The sequence below is a fragment of the Hyperolius riggenbachi genome, chromosome 5 (assembly GCF_040937935.1).
Source record: "Hyperolius riggenbachi isolate aHypRig1 chromosome 5, aHypRig1.pri, whole genome shotgun sequence".
Classification (NCBI taxonomy): domain Eukaryota; kingdom Metazoa; phylum Chordata; class Amphibia; order Anura; family Hyperoliidae; genus Hyperolius; species Hyperolius riggenbachi.
This window is the reverse complement of record NC_090650.1, coordinates 105,559,221-105,580,512: the sequence shown is the minus strand read 5'-3', so window position 1 is coordinate 105,580,512 and position 21,292 is coordinate 105,559,221. Positions and strand designations below refer to the sequence as shown.

The 21,292-nt window shown below is 42.7% G+C and overlaps 1 protein-coding gene across 2 annotated transcripts in view; it reads left to right on the top strand.

Moving 5' to 3' along the window:
• Positions 1-21,292, top strand: part of RFTN1 (raftlin, lipid raft linker 1) — a 456,281-nt gene that overhangs the window by 94,457 nt on the left and 340,532 nt on the right. For both annotated transcript variants that reach the window (XM_068236097.1, XM_068236096.1), the window contains exon 2: positions 7,919-8,074. In XM_068236097.1, coding sequence (XP_068092198.1) covers positions 7,930-8,074 — 145 coding nt within the window. In that variant the 5' untranslated portion in view covers positions 7,919-7,929. The remainder of the gene's footprint in view (positions 1-7,918; positions 8,075-21,292) is intronic.

Here is a 21,292-nt window from a genome sequence, read left to right as displayed (position 1 = left end):
CAACTGTTCAGTTCAGGTGTCCTTTAATTCCACAGCAGCAGGGATTGTATAGTGGCTTTTGCATAGAACACTGATGAAAATAGGCATAAATGAAACATACTAGAAAGACAACAGGAAATCACTCCGCCACTATCTGTACACTCACGTCAGCAGTCCACCTACATCCTCGTCATAACAGACACTTATTAGAAAACATCCCTATATGCAATTTACAAGTTTTATAAAACAGCAGAACATTGAGAGCAATAACCTTGTAGAATTCAATCATAGATTACAGTGTATAAGCTTTTGAATGGCAACTTTGTTTAATCTACAACAGGGATTATTAACTATTTCAACCCGCAGGGATTTTTCACCTTATGCATCAGAGCAATTTTCACCTCCCATTCATTCGCTTATAACTTTATCACTACTTAACACAATTTATTGATCTATATCTTGTTTTTTTCCGCCACTAATTAGGCTTTCTTTGGGTGGTACATTTTGCTAAGAATTATTTTTTTATATATGCATTTTAACAGGAATAATAAGAAAAATAATGAAACAAATTCATTATTTTTCAGGTTTCGTCCATTTTAGCTTTAAAATAATCCACGCTACCATAATTAAAACCTATGTATTTTATTTGCCTGTTTGTCTCGGTTATGACACCATTTAAATTTTGTCCCTATCACAATGTATGACGCCAATATTTTATTTAGAAATAAAGGTGCATTTTTTCAGTTTTGCATCCATCACTATTTACAAGCTTAGAATTTAAAAAATGTCCGTAGTATACCCCCTTCAAATGCATATTTAAAAAGTTCAGACCCTTAGGTAACTATTTATGTTTTTTTGTTTTTTTTTAATTGTAATTTTTTTTCCATTAAAAATTTTATTTGGGTAATATTTTGGCGTGGGAAATAAACAGATTAATAATAATAATAATAATCTTAATTAATTAAATAATAACATAATTTTTTATGTTATTTTAATGTGTAAATTGTAATGTAAAAATATGTAGATGTAGTTTTACTATTTGGCCACAAGATGGCCACCTTGAGTTTATTTTTTTCTCCTTGTGCAGAAAGACTGAAGCCTCTAGTAAGAGCGCTTCGGTTTTTCTGCTGGGGACACGGATCGGTGATACCATGTTCCCGTTCACTGATCCCAGGGCTACCGGGGGGGCGGTCACGGGGGCGCGATCGCGGCACATGAGGATCACGTCCGGGTGGCAGAAATGGTTAAGCCTTCCATATACCGTTAGAGGTACAGACTAATCAGCATGCTCATGGTGACCCAGTACTCGTGGCTGGAACTGGAAGGTGTACTGGTTAAGGGCTCTACCTCTGACACAGGAGACCTGGGTTCGAATCTCGACTCTGCCTGTTCAGTAAGCCAGTAATTCAGTAAGGAGCTCTCTGGGCAAGACTCCCTAACACTGCTACTGCCTACTGAGTGCGCTCTAGTGGCTGCCTCGCAAGCGCTTTGAGTCCGACAGGAGAAAGGCGCTATACAAATACTGCCATTATTATTATTATTATTATTATTATTATTATTGCAGTGTGTAAGGGGCTACAATGGTCCAAAAAGCCCCCTTACTAAAATGCTATGTAAAACAAAAGTTTGCTTTCTTAAAACAGAAAGAATTTGCGATAATTCAGATTGGAGCGAGCTCCGAGATGTCTCACAGTGCATCACTGCTGAATATATGTTAATTTGCATATATTCAGCAGTGATGCACTGGGAGACATCTCAAGCTCACTCCAACCTGAATTATCACAAATTCTTTCTGTTTTGAGAAAGCAAACTTTTGTTTTATATACCATTAGACAAACCTTGCATCAGTGCTATGTTGCCTTTCTTCTTTCTCTGCCTGAAAGCGTTAATATTCAGCTATGCAATTGATTCTATTTCTGTAGTCGGGACCCAGTCAGCCTAGCTTCCCTTACTGATAAGGAATTATGCCATAAAATACTTTCCTGGCAGAGATCTGGGCTTCTGAGAGCAGGGGATGAATAAAAAAAGGTTAATAATTCATGTTTTTTAGCACTCTAAGACACGGGACAGATTGTTTCATTGAGCTTAGACAGAACAATAAATCTATAACATAAAACTGGGATATCTAAAAGTTATTTTTTTAGGAGTAGGAGGATAGGTAAAATTATTTATCTTGTTTATTTATTTTTACTTAACTGTGAGGGCCCTTTCGCACCGGGACGGAGCGGTATTTTTACCACACCCTCTGCCGGGCAATGAAAGTGTATGGAGACTTTCATACTGCCAAGTTATGGAAATGACGTTTTTGCTGCACCCCAGGCACAGGTCCAGAATTACGTTACCCCACGCCTTCTGTGGAGATCTGCGTCGGTCCGGAAGTCATGTTAGTCTATGGTGATGCATGGATTTTTAAAAAATTACCGATGCGACATTGAGGCACGCATGCTCGGAAGCGTATATTTCCAATACGCTTCCGTGCTCTTCCGCTTACCACGAAAAACAGGAAGTGAAAGTAACCGCAAGCACGCGTCACTTCCTGATTGGTCCAATGCCAGATGGGGAATACCGCAGAGTAACACGGTATTCCCTGAAGGCCTATTTTAAGCGGTGTGGCTGCCGCACTGCACTGCCAGCTTGCAGTGTGAAACCGTCCTAAGGCTTGCAAGAAAAAACTGAACTTTGTTTAACCACTTGACGACCGCGCACTCATACCGCGCGTTGGCAAAGTGGCAGCTGCAGGACCAGCGTCGCCGGCTGCAAGCTAATTAATCAGGAAGCAGCCGCTCGCGCGAGCAGCTGCTTCCTGTCAATTCACGGCGGGGGGCTCCGTGAATAGCCTGCGGGCCGCCGATTGCGGCTCACAGGCTAAATGTAAACACAAGCGGAAATAATCCGCTTTGTTTACATCCGTACAACGCTGCTAACAGTAGCAGCGTTGTACCAGATCAGCGATCCCCGGCCAATCAGCGGCCGGGGATCGCTGTCACATGACAGGCAGGAGCCTGTTAGAGGCTGCACAGGACAGATCCGTTCCTGTGCAGCCTCGGATCTCCGGGGAAGGGAGGGAGGAGAGGGAGGGGGGAATTTCGCCGCGAAGGGGGGCTTTGAGGTGCCCCCCCCCCGCAACACCCAGACAGGCAGGAGCGATCAGACCCCCCCAGCACATCATCCCCCTAGTGGGGAAAAAAGGGGGGCGATCTGGTCGCTCTGCCTGCACCCTGATCTGTGCTGGGGGCTGCACAGCCCACCCAGCACAGATCAGCTAAAACAGCGCTGGTCCTTAAAGAGACACTGAAGCGAGACTAAATCTCGCTTCAGGTCTTATATATAGCAGGGGCACGTGTGCCCCTGCTAAAACGCCGCTATCCCGCGGCTTAACGGGGGGTCCCTTCACCCCCAACCCACCCCCCGCAAACCTGGGTCGGAAAAAGGTCGCTGGAGCTGATCTTCCTGGAGGCAGGGCTAACGGCTGCAGCCCTGCCTCCAGTCGCGTCTATCAGACGCGCATCGCCGCCTCTCCCCCGCCCCTCTCAGTGAAGGAAGACTGAGAGGGGCGGGGGAGAGGCGGAGGTACGCGTCTGACAGACGCGCATGGGGCAGGGCTGCGGCGGTTAGCCCTGCCCCAACCAGGAAGCGCTCCCCCGCTGCTCGGAGGGGGTTTGGGGGGACAGGGACCCCCGTTAAGCCGCGCTATAGCGGCGTTTTAGCAGGGGCACGCATGCCCCTGCTAGCTATGAGGTCTGAAGCGAGATCTATTCTCGCTTCAGACTCTCTTTAAGGAGGGGTAAAGGGTGGGTCCTCAAGTGGTTAAGGAGAATCTTGCCATTAAATAGTATATCTTTCAAAGCCTGTCATATAACGAAACATTCCTTTGTTTTGTTATATGACATTAACAGAACGGGTTATTTGTGTATGTTAAGCTATAACCTGTCTTGAATATATTAATAAAAAATTACCTCTGGAAAGTATGGTTTCTACTTGATGAGTGGATTGATACAGTGATGGAGTGAAGGAAAATGACACACTCCAAAAGTATTCTGCTAGGCCTCTCTGGTCTGGGGGCCCCAGTGTGGTTGCAACCAGAGGTGTAACTACAAGGGAGCAGCAAATGCGATTGCCCAGAGCTGTGGGGGGCCAAACTACTAACCTTCTCTTCCTCCGATACAGGGGACTATACTTTAGATCTGGCATTGATGGGGCTACACTTGTTATGGGTGTGAAGATCATGATCGACACACGTGTGAGATGTAAAGGACACCAAGGGGAGGCAACAGAAGGTGTGTGAGCATGGGGGGGTCATCAAAGTTTTAGGGGGGCCTAGCAACATTTTTTCTTTTTTTTGGGGGGGGGGGGACATCAACATTTTGCTGGGGGTACCCATGAATTGTAGTTACACCACTGGTTGAAGCCTCTGCATTTCCAATTGCTATGCCACTGGTACAAAACTTGATAAGGAATTGCATAAGATAATCTTCGAGGGTGATATTCAGAGAGCTTTCTGCAGTGCTGACATAGAAAATCTGCCATATTGATGCAGAAAGGCAAGAGACAATAATACCCCAACAGGGAAGAAATAAATAAAGGCGGGGGGTTTAGCTAGTAGAAGTCCACCTTACAAATAAATAAACAGACACTGCGGGTAATGTGGATACAGTACAATATAAGCCACATGAATAGACAGAATACACTCATGTACAATTATCATTACTGTGACTGTGGTCGCGTGAGAGCGTGTCCTGCCTACTGAGAAGGAGAAGGGAATCAGTATATCGGGAGCTGTACAAAGCAACTAAATGAGGAAGCTACACAGTGTCACATCTCAACAAATACACAAGATGCACAAAAGCAGCAAAGTGTACAGACAAATGTACACACTAACAGTATCAACCCCTCATGAGAACAAAAGGTCAGTCAAATAACAGCGGACATTGGATTTGGATAGGACCTCTTTTCTGAAGACTTGTGGCGTAGCAATAGTAGATGCAATATAAAACCTGCACTGGGGCCCATTAGCTATGCCATTGCTGAATGCCCTATGGTTTCCGGTGCTCGTACATTCAGTGGAGCATAGACACTAGAACGTATCTGACAAGCTTGTCAGCTATGTTCAGAGGGATCCTGCACAGCAGTGGATCGGGTTGGATTGGAATGGAACTGTCGGGCATAAAAACAAAAATCAATTCTTTATTTCTAATTGGTATACAAATAATAATGATGCTAACCAGGCAATCCAAAAGTTAAAACCACTATTACTTTTCTTGTTGATAAATGATCATTCCCCAGTTTACCTGACTCTCTTATTTGGTCCACAAAAAGGAAGTTGCAGGGCATGTTGGGTTGTCCTTTTTTGCTCCTCTACTTCCCCTCAGACTTAACGTATGCAGTCTGATTGACTGAAGCCTCTTTCCCTCCTGTTTTCCCCTTCCGCACCTCTGTTCCTCTCGGGTTGGCCAATATTTCTCATGCTGAGGCAATGCACTCTCTATAATGAAGGGGAGGAAAATCAGGCAGAGGAGTGTAAGGGAAGAAATGATATCAGGATTGGCTTCAAAATAGCCACAGTTAAAATGGGAAATGCTAAAAAGGATTTTCTCTTTTTTTTACTATAGAATAATCATTAAAATCAAAAAGTGGACCTTGAAATACATACACTAACCTAAAGGATTATTAGGAAAACCATACTAATACAGTGTTTGACCCCCTTTCACCTTCAGAACTGCCTTAATTGTACGTGGCATTGATTCAACAAGATGCTGAAAGCATTCTGTAGAAATGTTGGCCCATATTGATAGGATAGCATCTTGCAGTTGATGGAGATTTGTGGGATGCACATCCAGGGCACGAAGCTCCCGTTCCATCACATCCCAAAGATGCTCTATTGGGTTGAGATCTGGTGATTGTGGGGGCCATTTTAGTACAGTGAACTCATTGTCATGTTCAAGAAATCAATTTGAAATGATTTGAGCTTCGTGACATGGTGCATTATCCTGCTGGAAGTAGCTATCAGAGGATGGGTACATGGTGGTCATGAAGGGATGGACATGGTCAGAAACAATGTTCAGGTAGCATGTGTAATTTAAACTATGCCCAATTGGCACTAAGGGGCCTAAAGTGTGCCAAGAAAACATTCCCCACACCATTACACCACCACTAGCAGCCTGCACAGTGGTAACAAGGCATGATGGATCCATGTTCTCATTCTGTTTACGCCAAATTCTGACTCTTTTCGAGACTCATCAGGCAACATTTCTCCAGTCTTTAACTATTCACTTTTGGTGAGCTTGTGCAAATTGTAGGCTCTTTTTCCCACTTGTACTGGAGATGAGTGGTACCCGGTGGGGTCTTCTGCTGTTGTAGCCCATCCGCCTCAAGGTTGTGCGTGTTGTGGCTTCACAACCTAGAAATGGTTGTGCGTGAAAATCCCAGTAACAGAGCAGATTGTGAAAAACTCAGAACGGCCCATCTGGCACCAACAACCATGCCATGTTCAAAATTGCTTAAATCACCTTTCTTTCCCATTCTGACATTCAGTTTGGAGTTCAGGAGATTGTCTTGACTAGGACCACACCCCTAAATGCATTGAAGCAACTGCCATGTGATTGGTTGATTAGATAAATGCATTAATGAGAAATTGAACCGGTGTTCCTAATAATCCTTTAGGCGAATGTATGTTATGTAAGTAGAGCAAGTATTTATCTACTTATATATGTGTTTTTTTCGGAGATAGTATGGCTGACAGCTCCTCTTTAAGTCACAGGGGTCCTTGAAATAGTAACTTGTTAACGTAAACATAGATTAACAATGTCCACTTCTGACACTTCTGACAAAAGCTATGCACACATTCTAGAAAGCAATTGCTGAAAACAATCTTTTGTGATGGTTTTGGGTGACTGCTCACCAGCATTTGCCATACAGACCTGCTTTCTTGACTTATTTCCCAAGGAGCATGTTCTGTCATGCTCAGTGCCATTATTTTAAAGGACCACTGAAGGGAGAAGAATACGGAAGCTGCCATATTTAATTTATAAATAATACCAGTTGCCTGGAAGCCCTGCTTATATTTTTGGCTACAGCAGTGTCTGAATAACACAAGAAGCAAGCATGCAGCTAATCTTGTCAGATCTGACAATAATGTCAGAAACACCTGATCTCCTGCATCCTTGTCCAGGATCTATGGCTAAAAGTATTATGCTAGGTACATATGATGAAATGTTCTGGCAGATTTACTGTCAGATCGATTATTCCCAACATGTCCAATCTGATTTCCGAACGTTTTCTGATGGTTTTCCATTCTCTTCAATGAGAATTCTATTGGGAAATGATCGGAAATCAGATCGAACATGTTGGAAATAATCCATCAGACAGTAAAATCTGCCAGAAAATCTCATCATGTGTACCTAGGATTAGAGGCAAAGGATCTGGTATTGCTTAAAATGAAATAAATATGGCAGCCTCCATATCCTTCTCGCTTCAGTTGTCCTTTAAGCAGTAATTGGTCAAGCACAATCCAACATCAACAGATTGCTGGAGTGGTAGCAGTTTCAGGGACACCTGCACAGACAGCAGATTGTCCTCTGAAATGAACATACATTATCTGCACAGGTGGCAAAAGTCAACCGTCTGCCCTTAGAGAAGGTCTCTTTAAAGAGCACCTGTCAGTTTGTACCAACTGACCAAACAGAAGGCACCACAAGAAACACTAGTACACACTGGTACATGCTACAATATTTAATCGCTTGGCGAAAACAATTGTGTGTTTAGAAAAGATTGTAAAGGCAGCTTCTATGACACGTGACATGCAGGTTGCCCTCATCAATTGTGGTGAAAGTTATTCTGTTCACACAGTTATTTCCCAGGGTTCATTGCAATCATATGACCACATTTAGGTGACTAACAGAATAACAGAATAAAGGAATAATAATATTTTTTTCTGTTTCAGGAGCTGCTACAATGGGCTGTGGACTAAATAAGTTTGATAAGTTTGACGAGAAAAGGCCAGGAAACATATATTCTACGCTGAAGAGGCCAAATGTTGAAACAAAGATTGATGTGTCCTATGAATATCGCCATGTTGACTTTACAACCCTCTGTCAAGGTATTTCTGTAACAAAAGATGAAATTTCTCTGTGAAATAAAGTACATTGACCCCATTTTATAAGCATATTAGAGTGGTCTGGGAACCTCCCTATAATACAGAATACAGTGAAATTACAGGCGTTTCTGCCGATCCATTGTTCTCTATGGATTATATAAAGCACACTTCATATCGTTTTGCAAATAGCATAAGTTTGTGCTGTAAGGCATATACCTGTATATGCATATACCCGTATTTATGGTCAGGATAGCTTCTTTGCAACCAGGTTTTCATCCCAAATTGTAAGCTGCGTGCCATGTTCATTTTATGGCTACAGGTAGAAAATAAAGGTGGCCATACACTTATAGATTTGCAGCAGATTCGACCATCAGATAGATTTCTGTCAGCTGCCTGTCAAGTCGAATCTGACAGGAATCTATCTGATGTGTGCCACACACTAGGAACAGATTTCCAATAGATTTCAGAATTAAATCTATTGAAAATCGATCTAAATGCATTATTGTATCAGTAGATCCAATGCAACTGTATGGGCCATCGATCTGCTGCCAGTAGCAGATCGACCTAGATTTTCCATCCTGTCAGACAGATCAAGTCGATCGAAATTGGCCACAAACCGATCGATTGGCTGATTTGAAAGAATCGATTTCCGATTGATCTATCGATCGACAGCTGAGATCGAAAAAGTGTATGGGCCCCTTTAGGCTAATTATCTCAGACAGGTAGATTTTAATAATAATAATAATAATAATGCTAACATTTGTAAAGCGTTTTTTTCCTGATAGACTCAGAGCGTTTGATAGCTGCAGCCATTAGTAGGCCCTGGTAGGCCACCCTGCAGTAACAGGGAGCTTTGCCCAAGGACGTTTTACTCAGTAGGTACTAGGCCTGAACGATTTTAGGAAAAAATTGAATTGAGTAATTTCATTCGATTCGATTCACGATTTCCTTCAATATAAGCTTTGTTCCCCTCTGTGCCTGTTTGTTCCCCCTCTTTCCCCCTATCTCTGTTTGTGCTTCTTTATGCCTCCTCTGGATCTCTCTCTTGCCCCCTTTGTGTCTCTGTTCCCGCTCTGTGTCTCTCTTTGTGCCCCCTCTGTGTCTCTCTTTGTGCCCCCTCTGTGCCCACTGTGTCTCTCTGTGCTTCCTCTGCCTCCCAAACTGCATTAGTCCTGGACATAGCTTCAAGCATGAGTCCAGCGATGCCTGTCTATCCACTTCGCCTCCTGCATGCTCTAATGCATGGGATACTTCCTGTATGTCATATGACATACAGGAACCTGGAGTTTTGCCAAGCACAAGAGCTGGCAGACTGCGATAGAGGACAAACAGCGTTGGGACTGGTGCGGAAGGTATGTCCAACGCTGCAGGCCGCCATGCGCTGGGACTTTGGGGAAGTTGGAAGCCACTTCTCTAAACTTCACCATGTGGAAATGACGTGATCGCGATAATTGCAGCTTTGACGATTCCGAAATTGTGATCTTGGTGATCACAATTTTGGTTTAAATTCGATTTGTCTTTCAGGCCTAGTAGGTACTGGTTTCAGCCAGGATTGGAACCCTGGTCTCTTGTGTAAGAGATGGTGCCCTTAAAGAGAGTCTGAAGCCATAAAAAATACCTGTAATTACTTGCCATTTATCTTCAGCAATAAGTTTCTAGCTGAACTGCCACATCCACGAGGCAGAACGAGGTATTTATGCCCCCCAAATCCCGGGGCAATATTCTACGACTTTCCAGGTCATGGATTTTGCTGCCGGGGGAGACAGAGCCTTCTGCAGTAGCTCTGACTCTGTTCGCGTCAATCTCTGCCGATCTCTGCCTCTCCCCACCCCTCTCAGTGAAAAAAGACTGAGAGGGGCGGAGATTGACTCTAGCAGAGTCAGAACTGCTGCACAAAGCTCTGCTTCTACCAGGAAGGAGCCCTGAATGTTGCGGGTATAAAGACATTGTTCTGCCGCGGGAATGCAGCATTTCAGCTGCGATCTTATTGCTGAAGATAAATGGCAAGAAAAAAAAGTTATTTATTTTGGCTTCAGACTCTCTTTAACCAGTTTACCATCCATATAGTTATAGCAGTAACTTTATAATAGAAAAACAGGGAGCACAGCTGCAAACAAAAAGAAGGTCCTGGCCAGTGTCAGTTGAGTTGACGGGGACATGGTAAGTCTCTGGACCATCCAGAGGTTTTCCTCTATTTAGGGTTTGTTTTAAATGGCTTCATACTGAAAAGCAGAAATGGTCAAGAAAAAAAGAGGAAAGTCAGGTAGGGTGCTGCTGTGTTTGTGTGGAAACTCATTTCCTTGGAGACCGGTCATTTTCAAGTCATGTAGACACCCATTTGTTCCTATTCAGAAGATTTCTTCCCGCCAGTGGGAGACTAGGATACACTAATGGTTGTTTTCATGAATAATTATTTATTTATATTTTTGTACTCTAGGTTCCCACTAGCTTAAGGAAATAACAGTAGAATTCTGTAACGATTGGTGTAGCAAACAGAAGTCTGGTTATTGTGCGATCTGCAGTATCACCAATAAATCAGACACTATACCTGATTATATGGTGATCTGCAGAATCACCAATAATGCAAGTATAGCTAACAAGGTAATAGCAAGTGTACAGTGCTTGGTGCAACAGTAATACTGATTAGTTTGGCAGAACCTCACCAGAGAAGCTGGTGGGTACTATCAGTAAGGAACCTCACCAGTGACAAGGGCTCACTGGTGAGTAGAGTGGTCAGACAGATCGGTTCGGCAACAGACAGGAGGATACAGTACAAAATCGGCAGGCAGAAGGATAGAGGTATTTCAGGCAGAGTCAGCAACAGGATCAGATGGGCAAAGGTACAGAATCAGATAGCGCAAGAGTAGTCAGAAGAGAGCCAGAGTCATACACAGATAATCAAGCAATAAGAACAGTAGTAATAACAATTCCTAGTCTTGTGTGAAATCCCTGGTTTCCTCCCAGATCAAAGCACACCAGAACTATCTAAGATCTGAGTGCTCACACGAAGCATTCGCAACAGCAGACAGTTTGCAAGTGATTCCCGGAGGCTTAAGAAGCGGAGGAGACCCCTCGGCCACGCCCATCAGCCATTCCGAGCTGCCGAGAGTCTTTTCTGACGTCAGCCGACCGGCAGGTCAGCTGACGCGCCTCCTCCCCGCATAAAGGTCCTGTCTGTGCGCGCGCGCGACAAAGCCACTCTATGAGCCACTGACAATCCCCTCGGCGTGCTAGACGCCGGGGGGACAGGCGAAACACCCGACAGGGAAACCGAAGCAGCTGCGGGGGCATCCTGACTGCCCGCAGCTGCATCTCCACAGAATGTTACAAATGCCATACTGATGATAACAGCACATTTGAATGCAAAGTCAGATAACTTTCATATTGCATTGTATTTTCCCAGAATGGGCAATTACAATGCTATTCAAGAAAATTAAAAGAAACAATTTGTATGCATCGTCCATCATCCACCAAATGAGATGCTGATTGAGTTTCAAGCACAAATGTCCTTGTGAAATTCATCATGTTATTTTGACTTGCCATCCTCCTGGTTGTGGTAGTGCCAGAGAAACATCAGTGCTTGACACTAGTATGAACCTATCCTACTGTTTCTGATGGATTGTATCACAATTGGGAAAATGTAGAGCTTATTGGATAACTGATTAGGATTCCAAGCTTTGCTGGTTGACCGTATTTTTCAGCTGTTACGTGCCCTTACGTTTCAGTTCACACCCTTGTTAAATGCCACCATTTGCATGTTTTTCTTGTCCCCATGAGAATGATGGGGTAAACCAACAAAAAAGAACACATCGATATCAGTGATTGCATTCCCACTAACTAATGTGCTAGATGTTCAATCAGCATCCCACCTGGTGGAAGCCATATGCAATTTCTTTTAAATATTTTCTCGACACACATGTTAATTCCTCCTTTAAAGAAAATTAGCATGCAGAAAGCTGCTGTCATGGTAATATCACCCTCATCACTCCCTGTTGCTAGTGTGGACCTTGCCTTAGCATGACTTCTCTTTCTTCTAAAACAGATTTTTTTTTCTGGGTAAAGGAATAACTTCATATGTAGTTGTCAGACATATCTGGAACTCCTGGAATGCTGCAGCCATTGCTGCACAAACATGCTGCCACAGGAACATCCATATGGTGAAGATTGATACTGAACCTACCTGAGCTAATTCACTGACACACCATTTCAGCAAAAACATGGCTGGAAATTTAGGGGTGCGGTCAGTGCCTCCAAAGGCCATAATATGAATTATGACTATTGCGGTCCTCAGTCAGTAATTTGGGCGCCGTCTAAATATAGCGGCCAAATTGCAATAAAACACCGTAATTCATCCGCCAGCAGTAGCTGCAAGTCGAATTAAAGGAACACTATCGATTAACATATTTTTTTTAATTGAGATAGGATTGTTTGGGAAGTGCTGCTAAGTACTGATGTATACATTTCACTGGCAACTTTTGTTTAATGTTATCAAAATATTCCCACACTTATGCCAAAACTGAAGGCAGAATGAACCATGAGGGGGAGGAGGAATTCCCCTCACACTTCATCTGTTAACCCTGTGTGTGTGTGTGAGAAAGCTCTCAGCAGCTGCAGCGTCTCTGACTGACGTGTGTGAAGACAGCAGAGGAAATGTAACTTGTTATAAACATTTGTGATTGTTTGTGACACCACAGCTTTTCATACTTTTTTTGCTTTCAGAGAAAAATACTCTGTAGTCTGATATGCAACACTGGCTGTGTGTTGAAGCAGACACCCCTTCTGCAATTAATTTGTTCTAAATAATGCTAAATCCTACACATATAATACATTACAGCATTTGCCTTTGATATTTAACATTAAAAGTAGGAAAATGTTTACACTGCTACTTAGACATTATTTGTACATTGTCATTTTAGAACAGTTGGTTTAATAGTATTCCTTTAAGTCTTTTACTGGTGTCAATGGCGGCCTGGAGGGGGAATGGTATTTAACACTGCCGGGACTTGCACAGGAGCAGGACGAGCCATCATTTTTGGCTTTACCCTGCACCCAAATTTCCCAGAGCCATCATTACATGATGGTCCATTTCCACAGTTTCACTCAAAGATTTCTGAGCCACAAATTATAATAAATATGGAACATGTAATGATCATTTTGTAATGGCAGGGAATTTTACAACACAAGATAGAAAGGTTGAATAGCTTCAGCCATAGCCTGGTACAGAGATTATAGAACTGCTGGCTAAAATGTCAGATGACAGTCAGTCACTGTTCCTGGAAAACCTGCACATCTGTTCCTGGAATTTGTATCTGTTTGCCAGCCTCTGGGTAATATTCCTGCATACTGTTCCTGAACTTTGTGTTGCATACCTGTTCTTGGATTATGTTTGGAACCCCTGCTTCGAACACTGCATGTACCTTTCACTGTAAATAAACATCACTTGCATCAAATCCTGGGCGTCTGCTGTTTGGGAGTTTCAGTGCACAGAGCATGGCCGAGCCTGACAATATCATTTTAAACCCACGCAGAAATGTTTACCTATTTTTATGTAGGAAAGCAGCAGATTTTTAGAAATCTGCTCACCCTAGATCATACATGTCAAACTCCGGCCCGTAAGCCAAATCTGGCCCTTGGAGCCATCAGATTTAGCCCTCAGGTGGTTTTCCACTATACATTATGTTTGGCCCACTCTAGACCATCAGAGAAGCCATATTGGATAATAAGCCCTAGATCACCAGGGCAGCCATATGGGGAGGGGGGGCAGCACTAGATACCAGGGAACTGTATAAGGGAAGGAGAGGGCCACTAAACACAAGGAAACTGTATAGGGGAAGGAGAGGGCCACTAAACATCAGGGAATTGTATAGATGAGGGAGGACCACTAAACATGAGGGAACTGTATAGGGGTTGGAGGGGAGACATTAGACATCAGGGAACTTAATAAGGGAGAGATGTGGCTACTAGACATTGAGGTCGGCCCACAACTTGATCCCAGAGCTCAATTTTGGCTTTGTATTTGAGTTCGACACCCCTGCCCTAGATCATAATTCATAGTTTTCAGTGAAAAGATGTGTGTGAAAATATAGTGTGAGTTTAGGTGTCCTCTTACATTGGCAGCCTCCATCTACTAAGTGTCAAAATTATGAGGACGGCTATGTAGGCCTTGCTGCAAGCTCCAGAGATTCACCTCCCGAGTCATTAGTATTGTCCATTGTTCCTATGGCTTTGTTTTTATGTCCACATTTAGCAATGGCCTCCAGCATTAATATTTGCTCTGTTTCATCTTTCATTCATTCCTTTTATTAGACATGCCAAGCCTGATGACATCCGAAGAGTCTGGGCTTAATAATAAATGTGTTCTGTATCAGGCATTGTGACAGGATTTTTCCATCTCTGGCATCTTATGTTTTTGTTATGTGACGGGTTGTGTGTGCTTTGCCTTATCTTTACCACATGATAATTGGTGTAATAAGTGTAGTCTGCTGTTCCTCCTCCTTGTAGGATGTGTACAGTCGCTGGAACAGGCTGGTGTTCTGGTGTTTGTAGAGGAGACAATTTAAAAGTATATCTGGAATATTAATAAAAAGGAATGCAGCATTTACTGACCTCTGCCACTGCTCTCTGCTCAGGGAATTTCTGCTTTTGTACATGAAAAACACAAACGCTCCCTCAGTATTTTCATGGACATTGATGAGGATCAACCCCTGATATCTAAGTGGCAATGCTGGGTTGTGGTGGCATTACACATCGTCACCAAGTACCACACCGTGGATGAGGCTACACATCACACAGGAAGTGTTACAAAGTAGCCAGATAGCGCATGGTGATCCAGAACCACTAGGTCAATATAAGGGGCTCAAAGTCCCCAAAAAACCTTCTTACTGAAAAAAAAGCAATGCATTTGTCTTCTTAAAACAGAAGGCATTTGCAATTATTCAGCTTTATGAGAGTAAGGGCCCGTTTCCACTAGAGAGAATCTGCATGCGTTTTCTGCATGCAGATTCGCATAACCAATAAAAGATGTCTGTACACACTCAAAAGATCATTATCTGCAAAAGATCTGTTCCTGCCAAAGATCCATCCTTGCAAAATGCATTCATAGTCTATGGGATCTGCAGATCATCATACACACCTAGTTTAACAGACAATCATCTGCAGATCATCTGCAGATCAGATCCACCAGGATGGATTTTCAGATCTGCAGATGATTGCCAGGTATGCAGATGAAGTCTGTTAAACAAGGTGTGTATGAGGATCTGCAGATCTCATAGACTATGAATGCATTTTGCAGGAATGGATCTTTTGCAGATAATGATCTTTTGAGTGTGTACGGGCATCTTTGTGTGCAGCATCTTGCAAAGATTTATATCTGATGAGGAGTTCAGCTCCATAGAATAGACTGTGTAGAGTATGGCTCTCATACTACATGGAAGGGGGTAAAATTGGTCTGTGATCTTGCCTTTTCCAAAGACTTTTATCTCAAGTGTGTATGCAGCATTACTCAAGTAGGACAGACGACTGGATCAAGAAAATGCTTAAAACCTTTTTTTATATTTTTATAATGTATAAATTACAAATGTTATTGCTATTCAGTGCCCAATCCCATTAAACTTTACAGCGTGTTCTTATAACTCAAATACTACATTTATTCAGTTTTTTCTCACTTCTCTACCAAGAGGAAGGTGACATGAAATTTGTTTCCTCCATCACATAAAAATACACTTTTCCCCCTTAAACACTGTCAGAATTATGTGCAATCTAGCAAAGAAGCATTTTTACTCTGCTGTTGCGGCAAATAGCCCAAAATCACATTTTCTGACAGTGGCGAGATGCCAGAGTGCACTTAACAATTTAAACAGGGCAATTTTTCTAATGGTACACTGGTAGTTTGTACAAAAAGACCTGCATTTCAAACTGGGCAAAAGGGATGAATGAGCGCAATTTTTATGTGTACCTCAATAAAAACCAAAAGCAGCATTTCAGGAATTAACGATTTTTGTTGAGGTTTTTATTCCTTTTTTTTTTTTTTAACCTGCCCATTAGTAAGAAAAGCAATGCTTTTAGATACCAGATAGACCTAAGATTTAGAGAAAGGCCACATATGAAATAGTCATAAGCAAATTCATAAACTACATAAGTAGATTCAAAAATTTGTATAAAATCGTGACAGACTTTTTGTTAAGTTTTTTTGAGACTTTTTTGCCAAGCCGCCCAGATGTAAAGTAACAAATACAAGATGGGCTCATTGTTATGAGATATGACAGGAAACAAGTTTTGCCTCCACTCCAGTCAGCAATGCCATGTGTATTGATGGCTTTGGCACTAATGCAGTGCCCATATCTCTAAGTGTCTGTCAGAGCACAAAGTTATGTGCATCTGCTCCCGTCATGTGCATCTGTTTGCAATTTAGGATGTGATAGAAGAGTCGGAACGCTTATCAGGGCAGAGAATTCTGTGTTGCTGCATGCATTTAATGGTAGAGGTGAGGAAAAGAGCTTCTTTGCCAAACATGTTTAATGCAAACTCCACCACAGATCAAGAGCATGTGTTACCATTTGTCTCGTGTTCAGCGTTCAACCCTGCTTTCTGTCATGTTGAAAGCTCTCCAAAACAGAACATTATTTGTTATTATGAGTAATACAGTTATGTTTTATGTGCAGATGTCAGCAAAAAGTGGTCATGTTTAACGTGTACTTTCTGGGGCTGTGAGGGCTATTATACTAAAAATCTCTCTGGAGTGTTTATAAAATGCCCAAAGCAAAACAGATGTGGTCATTACTGGGGGAATGACTCGCCAACATTATCAGTGACAACACAGCGGTAAAGCGAAGGACACCCTTGCCTTGGAGATCCTGGTAAGGGATTGTAAGTTCCACCTGGGACAATATCCGCAGTATGTTTTTCCTGTGCTTATTTTGGTTTATTTCATTTTCTTGTCTTAAATAAGAAATGTATTGGTAAGTTAGACCTAGTTACATCTCTCAAGCACCCTAAGGCCTAGAACCTACTAGGAGCGCTTTTCTGAGCGCTTTGTGATTAAAAAAACTCTTGCTAATGTAATGTTATGGGTGTGATCCCACTTGCGTGATGTGCTTTTATAAAAATCCCCCATAGAATTGCATTCGCAAGAACTTTTTTTGCTAGCGGGTTTCAGCCCTAAATCATGTTGGTGTGGAATCTTCAGTCATGTCAATTTGTCAGTGCACATGAAGTGTTTTAGGGCATTGTGTTTGATGGCATCCAAGTAAATGTGGCATATACTTGCCAGGGGGTTTTAACCAGGAAAGAAACACATCCAAATTCTCCTTGTTAATGTGAAAAAATGATCATGTACAAACGTGGCCAAATGTGCAAAATCCCCAAGTGTCCAATCATTTGCAAGTTGCCTTTATCAGGCTTTCAACACAGCTAGATAAATGCATTAGGGCTGGGGCCCACTAGGGGTGCTTTTGCAGCACTTGCCAGTCGCCGGTGATCTGCAAAGCTTTACGCCAGTGGACCCCTATGGGGGTGGTCCCACTAGCAGCGTTGGGAACTCAGAGCAATCGCAAAAGGCTACTTTCAGCAAATTTTGAGTGATTCTGGAGCGACCACATCAGTGCCTGCGGTCGCAAAATCGTGATTGCTCCAGGAATCTCGGGAAAGGCCTGTTTCCACTCGTCAGTTTTTCTGTGCATCAGTTTTTCTTCATGAGTTGTCTGACAGTTTTACAATGATGTCAATTGTTTCTCTGCATGTGAAAAATGTATTCAAGTGTGAACCAGCTAATTGATTAACATTGATTCTCATTTTTTCATCTTTTTGTGCAGAAAATGCATAGAAAAACTGACGAGGGCCTGAACCCACTGACGCAGTTGTATCCGCTTCTGTCAGCTTTTGAGCATCTGTAACATTGATGTGTAACTGAAAAGCGGACACAGCAGAGTCAGTGGGCTCAGACCCTTAATTGCATCACTTACGCGATTTAGCAAATCGCATGGCGCTTTGTGATTACCACAAAGTGCCTGTAGTGGGTCCCAGCACTCAGTTTTGCAAAGGCGTTTAAGAAAGTTCATGTAGACCAATTAAGGTCTAAATCTAGGCAGAAACAAAACGAAACACATGAGTGTTCACCTGTTGTCCAAAATGTTTAAATGTAACTCTAATTTCATCAAAAAAAATAAATCAACCACCAGATAATTTATACGCATTGCAAGTGTTTTAACAACTGTGTAACTACACTGACATACGTGCTGTGCTGTGGAAATGACCATGCAATACACTGGAATAACTTCCTGACAGGAAGTAAAGAGTGGGAGTGGTTAGGATATACAGAAAAATAAGGCATCCTCAGCAGTGTGTACTTCCCTTTCTCAGAGGCCCTCACTCTGCATCTAGGTGTAATGGCAGCGCAGTTTAGAGACACTAACAATCTATCATTATAGCTTATACCGCATAGCAGTCCTTAGAAGGAGGATCTTTCCTCAATTCCTGTGCCTCAATAGCTCTAATACAGACCTTGGTGGTCCTGAGGATAGGAAAAAGTTAACAAAATAAAAAAATGGTGCACTCCTAAAGGTGGCCACTAATGGTCCAATTTCTAGTGAAAAATCGTTTGAGCGATCAGAAGTTCTGATCGGAATTGAAATCGTTTACTACACCATCAACGAACCAATCTTTGCTTTTTATCTATCACAACCAACAAGAATATACAAATTTTGGTTCAACAAAAATCCAATCGGAGACTATTTTTATAATCGTTCATAATCCATTGTGCCCACCAACAGAGATTATTTCCAACCAATCTGATCAGAATTTCTGATCGCTCAAACGATTTTTTTGCTAGAAATTCGACTGTTAGTGGCCACCTTTACTCTGATCTACAAAATAGTGTTATTTATTGCACTCTAAAGCTTGGTACACACGTCTTGAATGTCGTCTGGCAGGTATTAGGACTCCATTGCTTCAGCGACCGGTTGAGTCAACTTTGTATCCATATCCTTCATGTCCTTCCACATGCTGCTAAGAAAATATGTTTTATTGCTCTCTGTGTCTTTGTTGGAAAGAATTCCTTTCATTTCCTTAAAAGACACCCGAGGTGAAAAAAAAAACGAATGAAATAAACAATTGTATCTATCCTCTTTCTCCTAAAATGGCTTTTTAAGATATTCCACAATTTTATTTTATATTTAAATCTACTTTGTAAGTTTTTACTGTTTTATTGTTTTTGCTCAATGACACATTCATTGAAGTATGCCAGAGCTCAAATCTATGGACTGTTGACCCTTTTATCTCTTTCCTGCTCTCAGAAGCCATTTTCTGCTAGGAAAGTGTTTTATAGTTAATATAATTTGTAATTTCTTATCAGTGAGGACCACACTGTAGTCTGACCCAGTCCTGACTCAGACAGGAACTGCCACTTATCCATACCTGATGTTTAATTCTTTCAGGCAAAAAAGAACATAGCATAGTTATGTGTGTGCTAGGCACTGTACATGTCTATCTCATCATGTCACATGTCACCTCGGGTATCCTTAAACACCCAAGCAACTCGGGGTGACCCAAAACCACTAGCCCTATTCCATAGAGCCATATCAATCCCTTCCATGCACTGATGAGGACCAAAAGTCAGAAACAGGATGTCTGCATGTTGGGTTGATGTGGCTCTGTGAAATTTAAAGCTATAGGCTTGCTATACACCCATTTTGTTGAATGTAAGCCTGGCTTCAGTGGCAAAAAGAGATACTTTGCATATTCAGTAGCGGTGCATTGTGGTATACCACAGGTGTTGACTTAAATTATTGCTATTACCTTCTGTTTTAAGAAGACAAATCGCACTTTCATTTCCTGATCCCACCGGGGAGGGAGGAGAGGACGGTAGTCCCCCAGTGAGGACACACAGAGCAATAAATTCCAGATTGAGGCCCAGTTCTTTACACAATCTATCCCAAAATTAAAAACTGTTTTGATGGCAGAAATAGATGTGAATGGTAATAGGCGTTCTGCCACAGGGCGTTGCTGCATGATTATGAGAGATAAATGATATCGCATGTCAATAGAAGTGCCATGTTTTCTTTTATTATTGGTGTAATCATCATTGCTTAAGACTATGGGCCTTTTCACACTGTCCGCTTTGCCGCTGCACGCATTTGTGCATATAGTGTAAAAGCAGCCTTATAAGCAGGGAGGGGTAGCTTTAGCTGACAGCAATCACTAAGGATGAGTGAAAGCGGATGAGCGAAAAAGCTAAATTGTCCCAGAGTTTGGAGAAAGTGCGGGCTGTGTATGCGAGAGTTAACTCACCTAAACCGCCACCTCCCTTATGATGCACTCCATGCTGCGTTTCATCCTCTTACACTTCCTGCTTCAGAGGTGGAGTCCTGGTTTAGAAGGTGGAAGTGTCCTATTTTTGGACTCCTGTAAACTCTCTTTCTACCACTGATAAGGCAAGTCCCCACCTCCGGACTCTCTCTACCAAAAACCGATTGAAGGTAGAACCTTCAATCGGTTTTGAAGGTTCCTATACCTTCTTTAAAGGGCCCATACCCATCCTTTAAAGGGCAACTGAAGTGAGAAAAATATGGAGGCAGCCATATTTATTTTCTTTTAGGCTGGTTTCACAGTGGGACGTTACAGGCGCACGTTAGAGCAGCCTGTAACGCAGCCCACCGCACAGTAATGAAAAATCAATGGGGCTGTTCACAGTGCGGACGTTGCGTTACATTGTAACGCTGCGTCACAAGACAACGTACTGCATGCAGTACTTTGGACGCGGCTGAGCCGCGTTAGACTGCTTGCACATGCTCAGTAATGTTGGGGAGGAGCGGAGAGCGGCCAGGCACATGGCTAATTAATATGCACTGCACGTTATGACGTGCAGTGTTTACTTCCTGGAGCAGCCGCTCTGTGCGGCGATTGGCCGGCGGGACCACGTGATGCCGCATGCGCACAAGAGTGCGCATCACGGCATCACTGACGCCAGAGTGAGCTGCACAACGCGGCTCACTCTGACGTCCAGATCCAGCACCACCAGGCGTTCCGTTAGGGGGACGTTATGCGACCTTAACGCCCCCTCTAACGCAACGTCCTGGTGTGAAATTAGCCTTAAACAATACCAGTTGCCTGACAGCCCTGCTGATCTATTTGGCTGCAGTGGTGTCTGACTCACACCAGAAACAAGCATTCATGTAATCTTGTCAGATCTGACAATAATGTCAGAAACATCTGATCTGCATGCTTGTT